Below are 18088 nucleotides of genomic sequence, written 5' to 3'. Positions count from 1 at the left end.
TCCACTCTCCTCTCCTCTCCTCTGCTCTCCACTCCGCTACTCTTGCCTACACTCTTCTCCTCTCTGCTCCTCTCCTCTCTCCTCTCCGCTTCTCTCCTCTCTACTCCTCTCCCCTCCGCTCATTTCCTCTTTCCACTCCTCTCCTCGCCTCTCCACTCCCCTCCTCTCCTCTTTTTTCTCAACTCATCTTGTCTCCGCTTCTCTCTCTCTGCTCCTCTCCTCTTCTCTCTTCTCTTCTCCTCTCCTCTCCTCTCCTCTCCTCTCCTCTCCTCTCCTCGTACAGCAGCAGTCACAGTTTTCTCTGGTCTGAGTCACCCTTACAGCACCATTGCACCACTGCTAATGTAACACTTAAAAAGCTGATGTTGGTCCCAGAGTAGTCTCTAAGAGTGGAATTAGCACTGCGGTTTAGTATTGTGCAGATACTGTGTTTACTATGAGTATTAGGGGGAAAGAAAATGAAACAATAAAGGATAAAAAATTGGGTCTTCTAATGCTCCGTCTTTGAAGAAAAGGTCAATTATGGTAGGTCTTGCCTCTGGTGGTGCCCTAACCTCGTAGCTTATGGGTGATTCCGCCGAATCTGTACATGAAGAGTTCAGATGCAAAACCCCCTAAGTGCCTTTTCAGAAAATAATCTTAATTCATTTTTATTTAATACAAAGCTATCAAAATTGCATATTTTTTCATTTTATTTATGTAATATAACTATTAATATGTATTATCAAGTACATAAATGCAAACCAAACCAACAACAGGGTTCTCTAAAAATATAGAAGTGCAGGTCTTCAGAAATGGAGTTAGGGGGTTTTGCATCTGAACTCTTCACATATTCCCAAATCCACATGTCCCAGAGATAAATGGCCATAAAATCATTACAATAATAATTACATGCATACTTTTAAAGCACAACATTGACATATATTTTGTCACCAACCCGATCTTAAAAATAAGGCACTTTATTGTTATTTTCTCATTTTAAATTGTTTTTTTTTGTGGACAAAACAGGGATTTTGACCTGTCCCTCACAGTAAAAAGTTGTCTTTCAAGCTGTCTTTTATATGTTAATTAATTATAGATGAAATATCATTATTCTCACATTTTATGTTGTTTTAGGAGTAATGTAGTAGTTAGCAATGTTGTCAACATGCGTAAGTGTAATATCTATAATTTTTTTCATAATTAGGCAGTGTCCCCTGAGCAAATGTCAATCCTGTTGCTGAGATAAAGAAACCCCTGTAAAATAATGGCTCATTCCCCGAATTACATAATTTCTAGGAGGTTACATCACTCACAGGAAAAGGATTTTCGCCACATAAAAATAAGTACCGGTAATATACAGTCTTATTTAGCATGGAATTTTGTTATTTTATTGGAATTTTGGGGGTGGTGACTTTTACAGTGTCCTTCCTGTTACCACTTTTTAACCCATTATTTAAAAAGTTATGGTTTATATATTGATACTCACCACATTCACAGGTAGTAGTCTTTCAAACTATGACTAGTAGCAAAATATTCTTTTAAACTATATGGCTAGGAACAAATACGCCTGAAATTGTCCTTCCTGCTACCGTCAGTAACAGGAAGGACAATTTTAGGCTTATTTGCTCCTAGCCAACTAATGTTCAAGGTCACAAGAGCAGACATCATATAGTTTGAATGAACATTACTTGTGAATTTGGTGAATATCAATATTAAAGATACACATGCCACGATGCGATAATATCACGATGCATTGCAATACATGTTGCGATGCATTGCGATATTTACTTCATTAATTTTCTTTTTTCTCTATTGCCAACATTATACAATAAAATATATATTTTTTAAACTATGATAGTTTATACGTAGAATGGTTTGCAAAAGGCAAATATTAAGTTTCTAAATAACAATGATGATGATTTGAAGCTTGGGAGCACTATCACACCATATCATGTGGTTGTCGGAACAGAACTTTGAAAGGACACGATACTGCGCCCTTGCATCGCGATACAATATCGTGACTGCGTATCACGATTACATGCAATCACGATTCGATTCAATATCGTCACAGTTAACACTGCCTTTTTAACTGTATGATCTCTTGATGGACGTGGTCTGAAGAGGTTTGGGAACTCCTAGTACTCACCTCTGGCTCCACTTTAGAAGGCTGTAGCACGAAAAGCTGTAACGCTGTTCAGACAAAAACAAAAAAAGGAAAGTTTGTCTATGGTTTAGATGGAAAATTACACTGCAAGGCGGTGATGGTCATCCTGGATTCATTAGTTTCATTACATTCGACTGCCACATAATCCAAATGGCTTGGTTTTAGCGTTCCATTTCAACCAGGTGATCGTTCAACCAGGCAATGACCTACTCGACCTGGACAGGTGAAACCAAGTCATTTGGAACATGTGGCATTGTAAGGCAGGAGACATGATGTCTGCCTGAAATTGTGCGTGCAACCACGTGTGACCGCATGCGACTGAGCGCACATGCTTGCATCAGGACGACCGAGAACTTTGGAGAACTTTGCACGATACTGACGGTATCATCTAGGGGTCAGATAGCCAACGGGCAAGTTTGCAAACCCCTTCCGGTTTTGTCAATATTGCACCATACGCACGTGAACGCGAACGAGAACGCAAACGTGTATACTACAGCAAGCTTGTCCCCAGCCTTAGTAATGAATCATGTTTGCGAGGTGAGAACGTTTAAACGTTTAGCTGCATTTTAAGCATGCAACTTCACAAATACACATAAAGTGCACAATACTGAAACAATGCACAAACACACATACAAAAGGAAATCATTGCAAATCATTGCTTCAGAAAGTTTTATGGGTTGCTAAACACACACAGATACACAAGTATGCATGCACACTCCCATGCACGCGCGCACACACACACACACACACACACACACACACACACACACACACACACACACACACACACACACACACACACACACACACACACACGCACGCACACACACACACACACACACACACACACACACTCAAATCCTACTCACCTCCATCTAAGACTGCCAGTACAGCTAGGATGAGGAAAGGAGCGGTCTTGCCAACAAAGTCGTACATCACACTACCAAAAGGAGGACCCACTGAAAAGGAGAGCACAACACTTAGTATCTGGTTAAACATATGTGGATATTTTCAAAAACAGATATATTTTAAAGGTACACTGTGCAGGAAATGGTCAAAAAAGGTACTGCAACTATGCTGCTCATTGAAACTGGGCTGTCTATTGCCAAATTTGATCTTTACATGAAAGTTTACTAAGTAATAAACAAATATTTTCTAGTATGGTCCAAGTAGAGTCATTTTTGCAGATAAAAATGGCTATTTTTGGAAATTCTAAATGGCGGACCATGGAGAAGATCCCCCTTTTCGTGTATGAAAAGTGCAATTTTTCCAGTCATAATGAATACTTAGAATTTGATGGTGGTGGTAAGTATCCATGAAAAAGGTAACATTAGTGAATGGGCAGCATGAATTCTGGAAATAAACAACTAAAAATCTCACACAGTGTCCTTTTAAATAATTTTTGGCGGGTCTTTTTTTATTGCCTTTATTTGACAGGATAGTGAAGGTAGTGAGCGGGCAGAAAGAGATGGGGAAGGGTCGGCAAAGGACCTGGGCCGGGAATCAAACCCGGGTCGGCCGCATCGCAAACGAGTGCCCTACCATCTGTGCCACGGTAGGGCCAAAAAACAGATATAATTTATATGTTTTTTTTCGGGGGGGTTCAACTTCATTGGGACAGGACAATGAAGAATTGGACAGGAAATGAGTGGGAGAGAGAGACGGGGGAGGATTCCGGGGGAGGACCCCGGAGTTGGGAATCGAACCTGGGTCCCCCTGGTCCCCAGAGCAGTGCCCCACCATTTGAGCCACGGCAGGGCCTTTTTTATATTTTTGCATACTGTAGGCTATAAACACTGCACATGGATTAAAAAAAACACCACTGTGACAACCTCAGTTTTAAAAATACCAGCTTTAAGGAGCTTAAACTCAACGTAGCCCCTTAATGCACGCCGTACCTCCTGTGGCATGCTGTAATAGACATTGAAAGTTAACTACTATAGTACTACACTACTATGACAGTGCACGGGGCCTTTAGTAATACATTACGACTTGGTCATTGCCCTTCTGGTAACAGCTAATTTATAATGCCGTAAACATGTAATCAAAATCCACAAACTTATGCATTTACAAAAATATCCACATACAGTACGTGAAAAGAGGGGCTGGCCTTTATGGCTGTTGACATGTAAACAGTAAAATACAAGTGTCTCTATTGCACTACTGAACTTTCTGAAGGAAACGGCTGGTGAAAATCTTGGAAACAACATTCAGTTACTCATTTAGCTGATTGAATAGCCTATGGCTAATAGGGTAATACAAATGGTTAACTACTGTATTTGCGGATGAGGGCGTGTTTTGCGATTCATGTAAAACTGACTAGAGACTCTGAATAAAAACAAATTAAATCCTTCCATTGTCGTCCACAAAAAAATGTATGTAAATTTCTATTTAAATTTGAAAGTGTAATGTATTTTCATGTATTTTAAATTTAAACTTGATTTAAAAGTTATCAAAGATTGTTAAAAACTGATGCCTGGCTGGAATACTTACACAGCACCCCCATGGCCAGTCCTCCCAGAGCGACCCCGATGGCGTTGCCCCTCTCCTCATCATCCGTGTACACACTCGCCAGCATCCCCATTCCTGAGAACACACACACGCACGCACACACACACACAAAGGCACGCACACACGCACGCACACACGCACACACGCACACACGCACACACGCACACACGCACACATGCACACGCGCGCGCATGCACGCGCGCGCACACACGCACACACGCACGCACACATGCACACGCGCGCGCATGCACGCGCGCGCGCACGCACGCACACACACACACACACACACACACACACACACACACACACACACATATTTTAATATTATTATTATTATTATTATTTATTATTATTATTATTATCATCATCCGTGTAAACACTCGCCAGCATTCCCATTCCTGATAACACACACATGTACGCACGCACGCACGCACGCACGCACGCACGCACGCACGCACGCACGCACGCACGCACGCACGCACGCACGCACGCACACACACACACACACACACACTATCATCTATCTGACTGCAGCACGAGTTTGAAATAGAACTGGAGTAAGAAAGCCAGGGGTGGGGAACCTAATGTCTCTGGGACCAATTACGGCCCGCGATGCCACCTCATCCGACCGGCCCCCAATATAATTTCAATGTTATACAGTTTCAAATTAAATATGGCATGTTTTGTAAAGGAATCTGAGAAATTACACTAGCAATACAATTATTATATTTTCAGGGGACCTAGTGAAAGTGAGGTTTGCTGTAAAGGTGGCCATCTTCAATATATACTGTATATCTTAAGTTCAGGGGAAAATCCTGGTTTCTGTTCATAGTACGGCCCTTGGAGGACTTAATAAAATTTGAAATGGCCCTTCCAATGAAAAAGGTTCCTCACCCCAACTGTAAGTAAACAAAAACCCTCAATATAACTCACCTGCTACTGAGGAGCAGGAGGATCCAACTGATCTATTATTATTATTATTATTATTATTATTATTATTATTATTGTTATTATTATTATTATTATTGTTATTAAAACCCCCCTCAATATAACTCACCTGCTACTGAGGAGCAGGAGGATCCGACTCCCTGTAAAGAGCGAGCCAGAAACAGGAGAGTGTAGCTCTTTGAGAATGCAAACACTTACACGCAACAAGACATCAAGAGACAAAAACAAGAAAACAAAGCATAAATAAATACATTTTAAAAACAGGTTACTGTACAAGAGCAAACACCTGTTCATTTCAAACACATTCATGAAGCCTGCACTGCATGTCCTATTATCCCCCGTTAGAACACGTCAGCACCGTGTGTAGGTGCCCAACGCGTACCGCCTGCCTGATCCGTTCCCTAATGACTTTCACGTTTTAAATGTTTATTTTGCAGCTGCCAGAACATTAACACAAAAAGAGATGTTATATATTTATATTATACCTTTACTTTATATCGTTGTTTCACATCAAATGCCGTTTGTCGCTGTAAATAACGTGATATTGTGCTCTGAATAGTTAGTTGGTTAGCTGACCACTTGGTGACCTTATTTAGCGTTTCTGTGACGGTTTTGTATTATTATTAAACAGACAGTTTAAAACGCAAACTTCCTCCTGCAAAATAAACACTTAAAACAACAAAGTAAAAAAAATAACGGAACAGATCAGGCATTTCCCTTCCGTATACGTCATACTGTGCATGTTCAGTGTGCAAAGGGAACAGATCGGGCAGGCGGAACCCGTTGGGCACAGACACTGTGGTGGACACGTACATGGCTGCTCATATGCCCACACAGTATGATTCATAGAGGTAGAACATTAGACTAGAGGTGACACGGCAATTTGCGACAGCACTGGGAAATGGCACACGGCGCCTCCCAACTTCCGTAGGTAGTGTAGGCACCTTCAGTCAATGCAAGTCAATGGAGAACACGCCCACCCCTGTCCCAAAATGGACTAAAACTGTGTTAATATGAAGTAACACATTAATCAAAGACCAGATTTGAAATGTCAGGCTAAATATGTACTTAAATCATATGAGTCGATAAAATACATTTAAAAATCAAATTATTTGTTATGAACATATTTAGCAACACACTTCAACTATTGTCCTTGTATAGTGTGTTGATGGACATTTTCACAGTATTGAGCCATTTTTTGACAGAGATGAGTCTCCTTCTCCATTCATTTCCATTTCTCCGGTCTACAGATAATGGCCGCTACAGATTGCTGTAAAAACGGGGGCGGGGTCACCTCTCGTCTAATGTTCTACCTCTGTGGCATGATTACTATGTCCTATTATTCTCCGTTAGAACACGTCAGTCAGCCCTGTGGCAGAGACATACATGGCTGCTCATAGGCAAACAATGGAGGCCTACACAATAAAAAAGGCAGAAAGAAAGGCAGGTCTTCTAGGGTGTATTTGGTCCAAGAGTACACTTTTACGGTAATGATACACAGGGCAACTTTTTGAGCAATGTGTCTAGGCAATGATACTGTAAGATGTTGTTTAGACTGTTCATCGCATGACATTTTTTATCAAGAGCACCTGTATTAGCAGCAGACAACTTTTTTCAACCATTCATTTGGAAAATGAAGAGCCAATCATGACATTGCCCATTTTTTTTCTCAAAAAGTTGCCCTGTGTACCATCACCTACATTTTTTTTTTACACTCTAAGTGCATTTTAATGTATAGTTAACTATAAAAAGACACAGGGTTGTCTGCGCTTCTATGCAGATGTGTAACTAAATGAACGGCGGTCTGGAGAAGTGCAATGCAATCAGAATGATAGGCACTACAGCTCCAGACCAGCTCCATCTGTAAGATGTCTGACAGAACAGCCACAAATCAAACAAAAGTTACAAAAACTCCAAATTATATATACATGACCTTGCAAGTTTTCAGGATGTTTGCCACAGCACATCCTGTTTCTACACAATGACATGTCACACATTGTCTGCATTTACCAGCTAGACAGTTTCCTTTTTATTTGCCTATAACCTGTTATGTCGGCTACGACAACACAGTATCTCTAATATTTGCTTAATCATTGTTTGATTCATTTGTTCGTCCATGAGGACTTAGTATGTGAGACATACATTACATTAAGTTGTGTCAAAATACATGAATGCAAGAATGAATAAGAAAACTAAATATACAAGCATGGGGCATTTTCTTAGAACATTCAGTGCGCTGCCATGTATGGTGTGGCCATTTCCATTGATTTGAATGGATTCGAATCACTATGGCAGCCACTGTAGCCCCAGCGTTAGAAGGGATTTCTGTTGGCATACTGAAAATGGCCATTCATGATCATAGTTGGACTCTTTTGTGTTGTTTCTTTAACCGTAGCTTCATAACGCAAATCCGTTTACGTACATTACAGAGCCCTTACAGTATAATGATGTGTGTGAGTTAAAAAAAAAGCAGGGTTCTCATGCGCACGCAAAACTTTCACCCCGTAGTTTCTGTCAGACATGAGAAACTTTGTGGCGTGCACGGGAAACACTTAGTTTTTTTTAAACTCTGTCATTGCGTAACATGTAAACAAGAGGCAAAAACCAATGCGATTTCAGAAATATCCATATACATCTAACCAGCTTCCAAGACGTGGACTGGACATTGCCAAATTTACAACAGTGGCCATGTTGTCATTCATGTATCACTTACTGATAGTGGAGAGAAACATGATGCAGAAGCCAGCGAACATGGGGATCTGGTAGCCTATCCTGGAAGCATACAACAAAAACAAATGGTCACACACTCAGGACTTTGTTTATCAACATAGCCCCATAATGCACGCTGTACCTCCTTTGGCATGCCGTAATGGTCATGGAAAAGTGAACTACCATAGTACTACTACTATGACATAACACAGGGCCTTTAGTAATGCACTATGACTTGGCCATTGCCATTCTGGTAACAGATCATTTCAAATGGCTTGTCATAACATGTTAAAGTTGCATCTTTGATTATCTGGATGAATCAGAATCCTCAAAACAACTTAATCCATGCCATGTCCAATTCTAGCTAACAGTCTGCTATATATTAATTAAACAAAGGCAAGTAAACTTATGCATACAAGTAAACGTGTGTATGTTGACATTGATAGTGTGTGTGTGTGTGCGTGCGTGCGTGCGTTCGTGCGTGTGTGTGTGTGTGTGTGAGCATGCGTTCGTCCGTGCGTGTGTGTGTCTGTAAGAGAGAGAGAGAGAGAGAGAGAGAGAGAGAGAGAGAGAGAGAGAGAGAGAGAGAGAGAGAGAGAGAGAGAGAGTCTTTTGCATTGCAAGAGCTGTACTGAAGGTGTGCACAGGGCTCCTCTTTCCTCTTTATTGTCAGCTGATGCCACACAGGCAGCTGACAGCTGATAGAGACACGAGAGGAAAACTACAACACAAGACAACTGAAGCACGAAGAGCATGCTTCTATTATACTGTATGCCACAGTGTGCCTTTAACCCCTTAATGCAGAGTTTCTGTTATAACCTTATTGTCACCAAAATGGTAATGACCAAGTCTTAATCGGTCACCTAAGACTCCCTGCAATGTCATAGCGATGCTGGGTAACACTTTAGAATAACGTCCTATTCACAGCTTTATAAGCACTTTATTAACATTTAATAACAATTAACAATTAACAAAGCATTTCCAAGTTTGTAAATGAGTAATAACCAAACTATGATTGCACATTGGAGTGGGAATCAACTTCTACTGTGTGAGTTGTATATGATTTCATGTCCTCTGGTCTTTAGAGGAGAAACTTCCAGGACGCCTGCGACTGCACTGTCTGCTGTGTTAGCATAGTATTTCTTGCCCATTTATAAACATTTGTAAACATTTTGTTGATAATTAGTTAATTATTTATAAAGTGCTAATAAAGCTGTGAATAGGACGTTATTCTAAAGTATTACCCAATGCCGTTATGGCGTAGTAGAGTGTTTTCAGCGACAAGTGAATAGACCCGTCGACAAGCAGTAAAGAGGCCACACCTCTACGCCAGAGGTGGGCAAACTCAGGCCCGGGGGCCACATGCGGCCCACTGAGCCATTTCAACCCAGCGAGCCTTTACAAGAAAGGCAACTTTTAAATCCAAATTCATACAGTCACTCAACATTCTTAAAATGGCTACCTGAAACAGAGGTCTTGTGAACTTAAGATTAACCAAGTACATAGGCTATATCTAAATACATTTCATTATAATGTGCAGAAATGGCATAGCTGACAAGTTATGTCAGCGTACACTATTTCTTATTATTGACACAGGAATATTATTGCGAAATCTGGCCCTTCGGTCAATATTCTACACCCAATGTGGCCATTGGGCCAAAATAATTGCCCAACCCTGCTTTACGCTTAGCTACAACATTGTTAAAAAAGGAACGCCATCTCATAATCACACAACAATCATTGTAAAACGATTTGATCGATTGAATACATATTACTATCCAAGCATGCAAATGTCACTTTATAGATAGGTTGCTGATCAATAGTAAAATGCTTGTTTACTGTAAATAATTATATTATCATAATAATTGAAACACTGTAGGTGTTTACATGTTATTGACTTATGGCGATACATTGACTCACAAAAGCATTACCACATTGCAATACCACAGTGCAAGTCTTTGCAAGTTTAAAGGCACAGGCACATACTAAAGTAAGGGTCATTTCCCATGGGGCCTACAGAAAGGCCAAGGCTGATCATTCACCACATCCTCATCAGGGAACCACAAACAAACAATAGTCAGAAAGCACTTCTATTTCAGTAATGTAACATTTTAGAATCGTAGCCATGTGCAACAATGTGCTTTCTTTATAGACACATTGATATTGATGGTTGGCTCATAATGCACAAAAAGTGTAAGGTGCGTGCACATCCCAAAGTAACAACTAGCTACGGGTGCAGAATATCGAAAAATGTATAAGGAGAAAAATGAGAAAACATATTCGCACACCGTAAAAGCTCCCTTGTCGTGACTTTAATGTGAAAAATGGCCAGCAAGGTCTTCATCGGGTGTCATAATGGCTCATAATGCACACCATTAGCTTGACTCTGTACAGCACCTTGTCCAGTTCTCACTGCTTTCACAATGTGCTACATACATTAAACTTACTTACTTACATGCCGCCAGGACAGTAAAGGACAAGTGTGAAAAAGCTTTAGGCTACTTCCACAGTGATACCACTTCTAGGACATTACGGAGTCTTATTACACTACGGCAGAGGTTCTTACCACACTGGGGGCTGCTTAGAGAATGGACTGTGTGCGTAAAACCCTGAATATATGCTTTCAAATGACATAACCGTTCAACAAATAGTTCGTTATCACTATTCAATTGTATGGTTGATAAATATACTGTATTCCCTGTGAATTGCAAAATGAAAGAACAAACAATGTTTGCTGGAACATGAGGATGGGGGCATCGCGGAAATTGTTTGAGAACCACTGGACTACCACTTGGTCATTGCCATTCTGGTAACAAGAAACGTAAAAGAGACGCCAGAGATTAACTTACATCTCACCCTGTTTCAAAATATTCGACCACTATGGCCTTTCAGTAGAGTGTGTTACCAAACAGATTAACATCGGAAGGCAGCAATAGATGTAAAATATGATGATGGAAAATAATTAGTGTTGCGATTGTGGATCTGACAAGCCTTTAGTCCTTTAATCTCCTGATAAAGATCTTAATAAACTGATTTTTTGTTTTTCTTGTGACATAAACAAAGGAGATAAGATTGCGTGCCGTGCAGCAGTTGTCACATGGTAAGGTTAGTAGGAGGTGGTCTACCCCAATGGGGACCTGGCTGTGGCCACAAGTGTGTATGTGTGTGGGGGGGGAGATTTGAGATGCCGTTTGCTTGACTGGCCTTTTGCCATTTAGTCATGTCTGAAAGGGTAGCACAGGGAGCATGACAGATGTACTACAGCACTGGATGACATTGTGGAGCAGTTTTATGCTCAAATCATGCAGAAATACACTGCATGGTGTTGTTGGGTACTTAACTTAGCGTGGCTGCCAAGGCACAACTACTTAATATTCTGCCTGAATGCAGGTGGGTCCTCCTGATGGTTATTTGGTAATTATCATTTAAAAAAGAAAACACTGAATAACAGATAGCCTACTATATCATAAACATAAACATGATGAACACATAATGGAAAGAAACTAGCACACAAAGGGGCTGCTGACAGCTATTTTGCTGGGCCCAGGACAAAGTCATCTGAAAGGGCCCCCTATCCAATACATGCAATGTAATGGAAGCCCAGTTTTGGGCCCCCATTCTACCTGGGCCTGAAACAAATGACCCCTTTGTGGGGTCGGGTCCCCTGACTATCTGAGACATCATCACCCTTTACTGATATGAGGCAAATTTGAAAATCAGAAGTCAGCAAAGAGATGTACTGTAGTACGTATTGCATTAAGAGAACTTCCCTCATAAATAATGACAGTTGTTGTGTAAGCAACTACGCATTAAGCGCTTCAGCGGCCTTAAAGGGACACTGTGCAGGAAATGGTCAAAAAAGGTACTGCAACTATGCTGCTCATTGAAACTGGGCTGCCTACTGCCAAATTTGATCTTTACATGAAAGTTTACTGAGTAATAAACTAATATTTTCTAGTATGGTCCAAGTAGAGTCATTTTTGCAGCTAAAAATGGCTATTTATGGAAATTCAAAATGGCAGACCATGGAGAAGATCCCCCTTTTCATGTATGAAAAGAGCAATTTTCTCAGTCATAATGAATACTTAGAATTTGATGGTGGTGGTGGTAAGTATTCATGAAAAGGTAACATAAGTGAATGGGCAGCATGAATTCTGGAAATAAACAACTAAAAATCTCACACAGTGTCCCTTTAAACGAGGAGTTACCGATGTTCAAATTCAGGGCTGTCTTGTCAGCACGTGCCAACCTGAGACAGAGGCAAGGGGTCGGAAAAAAAGAGAGGGTAACCCAGGAGACGACCTCTGCCCTGCATGTGACATTTAACTTTGTCATCAGCATGAGCTCAAGCATGACCTGAGGAAATACAGCGTCTTGAGTCTAGGACTTGAGCTTGGATGTTTTCACATCATCATCCGTCGTAAACCAGAAGGCTCTGCTACCAACAATAACTATCTGAAGTCCTTGAATATTAGAAATGCATTGTCTTTTTAATGATGACATTCACAACAGATGTTATTATAGTGTTATAACTGACCACCTGCTCCAGTACAGTTATTTGGTAATCATCATTTTTAAAAGGAAACACTGAATACCAGGTGCTAGGACTTGAGCTTGGGTGCTTTCACATCATCATCCATCCGTCATGAACCAGAAGACTGCGCTATCAACAACAAAATATCTAAAAACCTTGAATATTAGAAATTCCTTGGGTAACACTTTAGAATAACTACCTATAGAGCTTTATAAACACTTTATTAACCTTTAATAACAATTAACATTTAACAAAGCATTTACAAATGTTTGTAAATGACTAATAACCAAATTTCGACCACACAGTGGAGTGGGAAATCAACTTCAATTGTGTGAGTTTTATGTGCTTTCATGCCTGCTGGTCTTTGGAGGTGAAACTTCCAGCACCGATGTGACTGTGCTGTGTCTGCCGCGTTAACACAGTATTTCTTGCCCATTTATAAACATTTGTAAACAGTTTGTTGATAATTAGTTCATTATTTATTAAGTGTTAATAAAGCTGTGAATAGGACGTTATTCCAAAGTGTTACCATTCCTTGTCTTTTCCTATCATGATGACATATACAACAGATGCTATGCTGTTATAACGGAAAATCTGTCCTGCTACAGTACCACAGAACAAGAGCTATACCAGAGAGAGTTGAGAGAGAGAGGTTCCATTGGCCCATTGTTTCATGGTTCTATTATTGGGGGGGAAATCCCCCTTTAGGCAGACCTAGGCAGACCTGAGGACTGTTCTATTCAATGCTAGGAGCATTATGACACGCCCCTTTAGGCAGACCGGAACCTGGTCATGTTAGGTGCCCATAGAAACCTATTATGTTGGCATATCTCTATACTTAAAGAATCTCTGGCTGAACTGTGCGCAGCTTGTGAGGGTGAATGGGCTGTCCTCAATTCATTCTCGCCTTCAGTCACATGCAAACAGAAACAAGCACTAGAAATCCATTGATGCTGCTTATAGACTTTGGCAACATCTAGTTGACGGACACAGATAAACAAAATGGATGTTTCGGTTGCCCATTATCACACTGTACGACAGTGTCTACAACCAACCAGCAGGTTTAGACTAAACAAATCCACTGATGCCTATATACTTTGGCACATTTTTTTTGACAGATGTGGGTAATGAAAATGGCTGTTTTGGTTGGCCATCACACTGTACACTGTGCAGTATGTCTGTGTGTAGCTTATCCTTATCTGGGCACAGGGCCCTAAATTAACAAGTGCCAACCGGCTAAATGCGGGTGAAATTTCAGTTTGGCTGGTAGAAAAGACCAACTTATTACCGTACTAGCCACTTTGACCCATTAGTGAGTGTGTGTTTTGGTTTGTAAGATTAACCCCTTAAGACACGGCATTATAAATGAGCTGTTACCAGAATGGCAATGACCAAGTCGTCATGTATTACTAAAGGCCCCCTGCACTGTCATACAGTAGTAGTGTAGTACTAGTTAACTTTCAATGTCTATTACAGCATGCCACAGTAGGTACGGCGTGCATTAACGGGCTACCATCTATTAGCCATTTGCCTGTTGATGAAATAACAATAATTTAGAGTCCTGTTTGGGGACGAGACAAAATGCTGCTGCAGGCGTCAGTCACCGTCGTCACCCACCTGTTGGTGAGCGGTCCGATGAAGGGGTTGGTGAGCAGCTGCACGGTGGCTTTGGAGGCGAACAGCAGCCCCACCTTCACGTTCTCGTTCAGCAGCTGCTTGCCTCCTTGGAGGGGGCAGTCCTGCCCCGTGGTGTTACCAGTCCTGTTGCCGGCGGTGGCGACGGCGGTCGTCATAGGGGATCCGGGGGCTGGGGAGGGAGCCAGGGGCCGCGGGGTGGTGGAGAGGAGGTTGATGCCGGCTCCCGTCTGATATGTGGAGTTGTCGTAAAGAGACACGATGGTCTGGAAGGCGCTGGAAGAGGGGAACGATGGCGCTGTGGCCGGAGCCATACTGCTGCCGACGCCGATGCTGTCTGTGGTGCTGCTGCTGGCCTCTTCATCTATTGCATACAGGTAGCTGGGGATGATGGGCACTGGGGAGACACATGGAGCCGTGGTCAATAAATAGGGCATCACACCCAAACATGCATACAGGTAGCTGGGGATGATGGGCACTGGGGAGAGACATGGAGCCGTGGTCAACAAATAGGGCATCACACCCGCACACACACCCAAACATGCACAAACACAACAGAGGTACTCACACACAGACAGACATGGAGCCGTGGTCAAATAGGGCATCACACTCAGTGGTGTAGTCTACGTAGAACGCAGGTATACGGAGTATACCCACTTCTAAATTTTAGGGACTTCAGTATACCCACTTACTGTATAATTGATTGATCCATTATTTAGAATAGCATAAATATATACAGTATACCCACTTCAAAAAATTCTCGAATATACAGCATACCCACTTCAAAAAAGTAGACTACACCACTGATCACACCCACACCCAAACATGCGCAAACACAACAGAGTTACTCCCACACAGACAGACATGGAGCCTTGGTCAAATAGGGCATCACACACACACCCAAACACGCACAAACACAACAGAGTTACTTACAGACGGACGGACAGACAGACAGACAGACAGACAGACAGACAGACAGACAGACAGACAGACAGACAGACAGACAGACAGACACACACACACATACACACACACACACACACACACACACACACACACACACACACACACACACACACACACACACACACACACACACACACACACACAAACACACATACAGTCAATGTCAATATACACTGTGAAAATATGGCTCTCCAACATAATGGGCACTGGGAACAGACCAGGGTCTGTGTTCAAACAGTACACACATGCCCGTACGCACACACACACACAAACGCACGCACGCACGCACGCACACGCACACACACACACACACACACACACACACACACACACACACACACACACTGTACACTGTATGTCAATGTACTTTTGTTGGATCTTTTTGTTAAATACTGGCACTCTGGCAGATGACGTGTGATGCTCCTTTGTGTGCGTGATGTGGTGTTCTTGTCTGCGGGCGCCTTTGCTACACTACCGGTTTAGTGTCACTTAAAATCACACAAACACAGATGATGTTGAGCAGCTGACATTTCGACATGAAAAACCCATCCACGACCCCGTCTTCACAGGTTTACTCTAAATCGTTTTCTAAACATTATTGCCGTGGAACTTGTTTTACGAACATTTCCGAAAACGATTCTGATATGAAACTGGTTTTACGCGCAATTTTGGAGAAATTATACAGTTTAAATTCCCAAAAATTGGGAGTATGATCCCGTTTCCTGCGTATTTTTATATGCACATTTTCTTTAGCCATTTTTTCTGATTCAAAGTTCAAACCGAACATTTCTAAATATATGTATAAAGGTTAAAATTAGGACATGAAGTCCTAATGGTAATGGTTTTGAAGTTGCACATCCTTCCTTTGAAAAAAAGGAAAAGTGAAAAAAAACCCAGCTGACATCTAATTTGATTTTATTACTTCATTACCTGGATATATGTGATAAGCTAACTGATTTACTTATCCTTGTCTATGCCTATTGAATTAAGATAGCTCGACGCTGTCGGCCCACAAATAAATTGCAACAATTAGATTTAGGCAGTATTTTCGCACCTGACAGAAATCATTAAATTGCCGAGCTCTTCATAAAATGTATAGACTACTCTATTCATCTCTACGCATGGGTAACATTTAACATTAACACATCTCTCTGTTTTTCATGTGGCTTCTAGAAAAACATTGTTTATAATCGTGATGCATGTTGTTACTACAAACGACAGATCGCCATGTGTGAAGCGTGCGTAACAGGTGTATAACCAAAAACTCAAGGTTTTGTACCTACCGACCACCGTCAAAAGCATATTATCCAACAGAAGAGCGATGAATACTATTAACAATATCAGTTTTCTCGACTGTCTTCTTTCTCTCATCCATGCCAGCAAACTGAATTCTCGTATGGAGTCTAATGCTCCCATCTTTTTTATACAATCCGAAAGGGAGAGACGGAGGGAGCCCTGCAACAGGAAAAAAAGACTGTGAAGTGTGACATGAGAGATGACACGAAAACCACGCCATTCATTTAATACATTTTGCTCAATATAGAATGGCAAACCAATCCAAGTTAGACTATGCACTTGAAAGAAAGCAAGACGCCAAAGAAAAACCCAAGATAGGCTACTTGAGCAATCAACGGTCTAAGTAGTTATGAAGCAATCTGTATGGAGCAGTAAAAATCCGTTATTAGTGGCTGAAAAATCTTACCTTAAACGCACATTTACAACTGGGTTTGCTGTGACAGCCGTGGTGAAAGGCACGAAAGATGCGGGCGTTTTACTTACTTACCGTTTCCTGACGTCAGTGGTCCTTATCAGTCGTGAGCATCACCAGCGGCAGCACTGCGCAACCTGCGCGCCAGCGCTTTTGGAGAGCTGCTGGAACCTCGGCTCTGACGTCTGGATGAGAAAGGTAAATTACTTGGTTCATGTTGACAAACGTACCAGAACAATCTTTTGGGTCTGGAAAAAGTTTCACACCAAAATAAAAGCTTTTTGCACACAAAATCCTTATCTCCAAAACCAACCGAATTGTGATACGTATCCTTTGCGCACAAAGTACCTGAAAATAGTTTTTTGGTCCTAAAATGCTAGACGTATCGAACAGTGGACGGGGTAGACAAGACAAGAGTACTTCTTTTACAGATAGTATAATGGGATCTGATCAAAGTAAGCATTTTGTTGCTTGCCCCACAAGCAATGGGCCACTTAGGAAAGAATCACAAATATCTGGCTCCATCTAGTGTTCCGTACAGCCCTCACATGTGACCTCTCACAAGTGAGCCGACACCTGCTGCGATTTCTCATGTTTCATCAGCTTGGGACTTGTATGACATTCCAATTAATCGTCCCCAATGCCGCTGACACAAGCGATGTGATCATCAACACTGGTCCGGTTAGTATGAAGCCAAGTAGTAGACTACAGTTGTGGTGCAGCTGTCTCTGCTTCTATTTCTGAATAATAACAAGGATTGGTTACATGGCGAACGCATTGTATTGGTCCCTGGCTGACATTCCGAAAAGACTTTGGAGGCCTTATCATGCCTGAGTCACCGCGTTACAAAGCCCCCGCAATTACATGCCCCCCACAATTTATATAGCCTAGGGTTACTGCTCTCTGTCTGTTCTACATAACTTATATACTG

The 18088-nt window shown here is 41.6% G+C and overlaps 1 protein-coding gene across 1 annotated transcript in view; it reads right to left on the bottom strand.

Annotated features, from left to right (window-relative positions):
* The window catches only part of slc18a2 (solute carrier family 18 member 2), a 42718-nt gene extending 25488 nt beyond the window's left edge, over positions 1–17230 (bottom strand). Inside the window, exons 1-8 of the mRNA XM_063190966.1 lie at positions 17152–17230; positions 16733–16904; positions 14466–14880; positions 8319–8377; positions 5715–5798; positions 4640–4732; positions 3016–3105; positions 2129–2172 (exon numbers count right to left, since the gene is read on the bottom strand). Coding sequence (XP_063047036.1) covers positions 2129–2172; positions 3016–3105; positions 4640–4732; positions 5715–5798; positions 8319–8377; positions 14466–14880; positions 16733–16865 — 918 coding nt within the window. The 5' untranslated portion in view covers positions 16866–16904; positions 17152–17230. The remainder of the gene's footprint in view (positions 1–2128; positions 2173–3015; positions 3106–4639; positions 4733–5714; positions 5799–8318; positions 8378–14465; positions 14881–16732; positions 16905–17151) is intronic.
* Between the last annotated feature and the right edge of the window lie 858 nt (positions 17231–18088).

This window comes from Engraulis encrasicolus, chromosome 24 (genome assembly GCF_034702125.1).
Source record: "Engraulis encrasicolus isolate BLACKSEA-1 chromosome 24, IST_EnEncr_1.0, whole genome shotgun sequence".
Classification (NCBI taxonomy): domain Eukaryota; kingdom Metazoa; phylum Chordata; class Actinopteri; order Clupeiformes; family Engraulidae; genus Engraulis; species Engraulis encrasicolus.
This window is presented reverse-complemented; position numbering and strand designations above follow the sequence as displayed.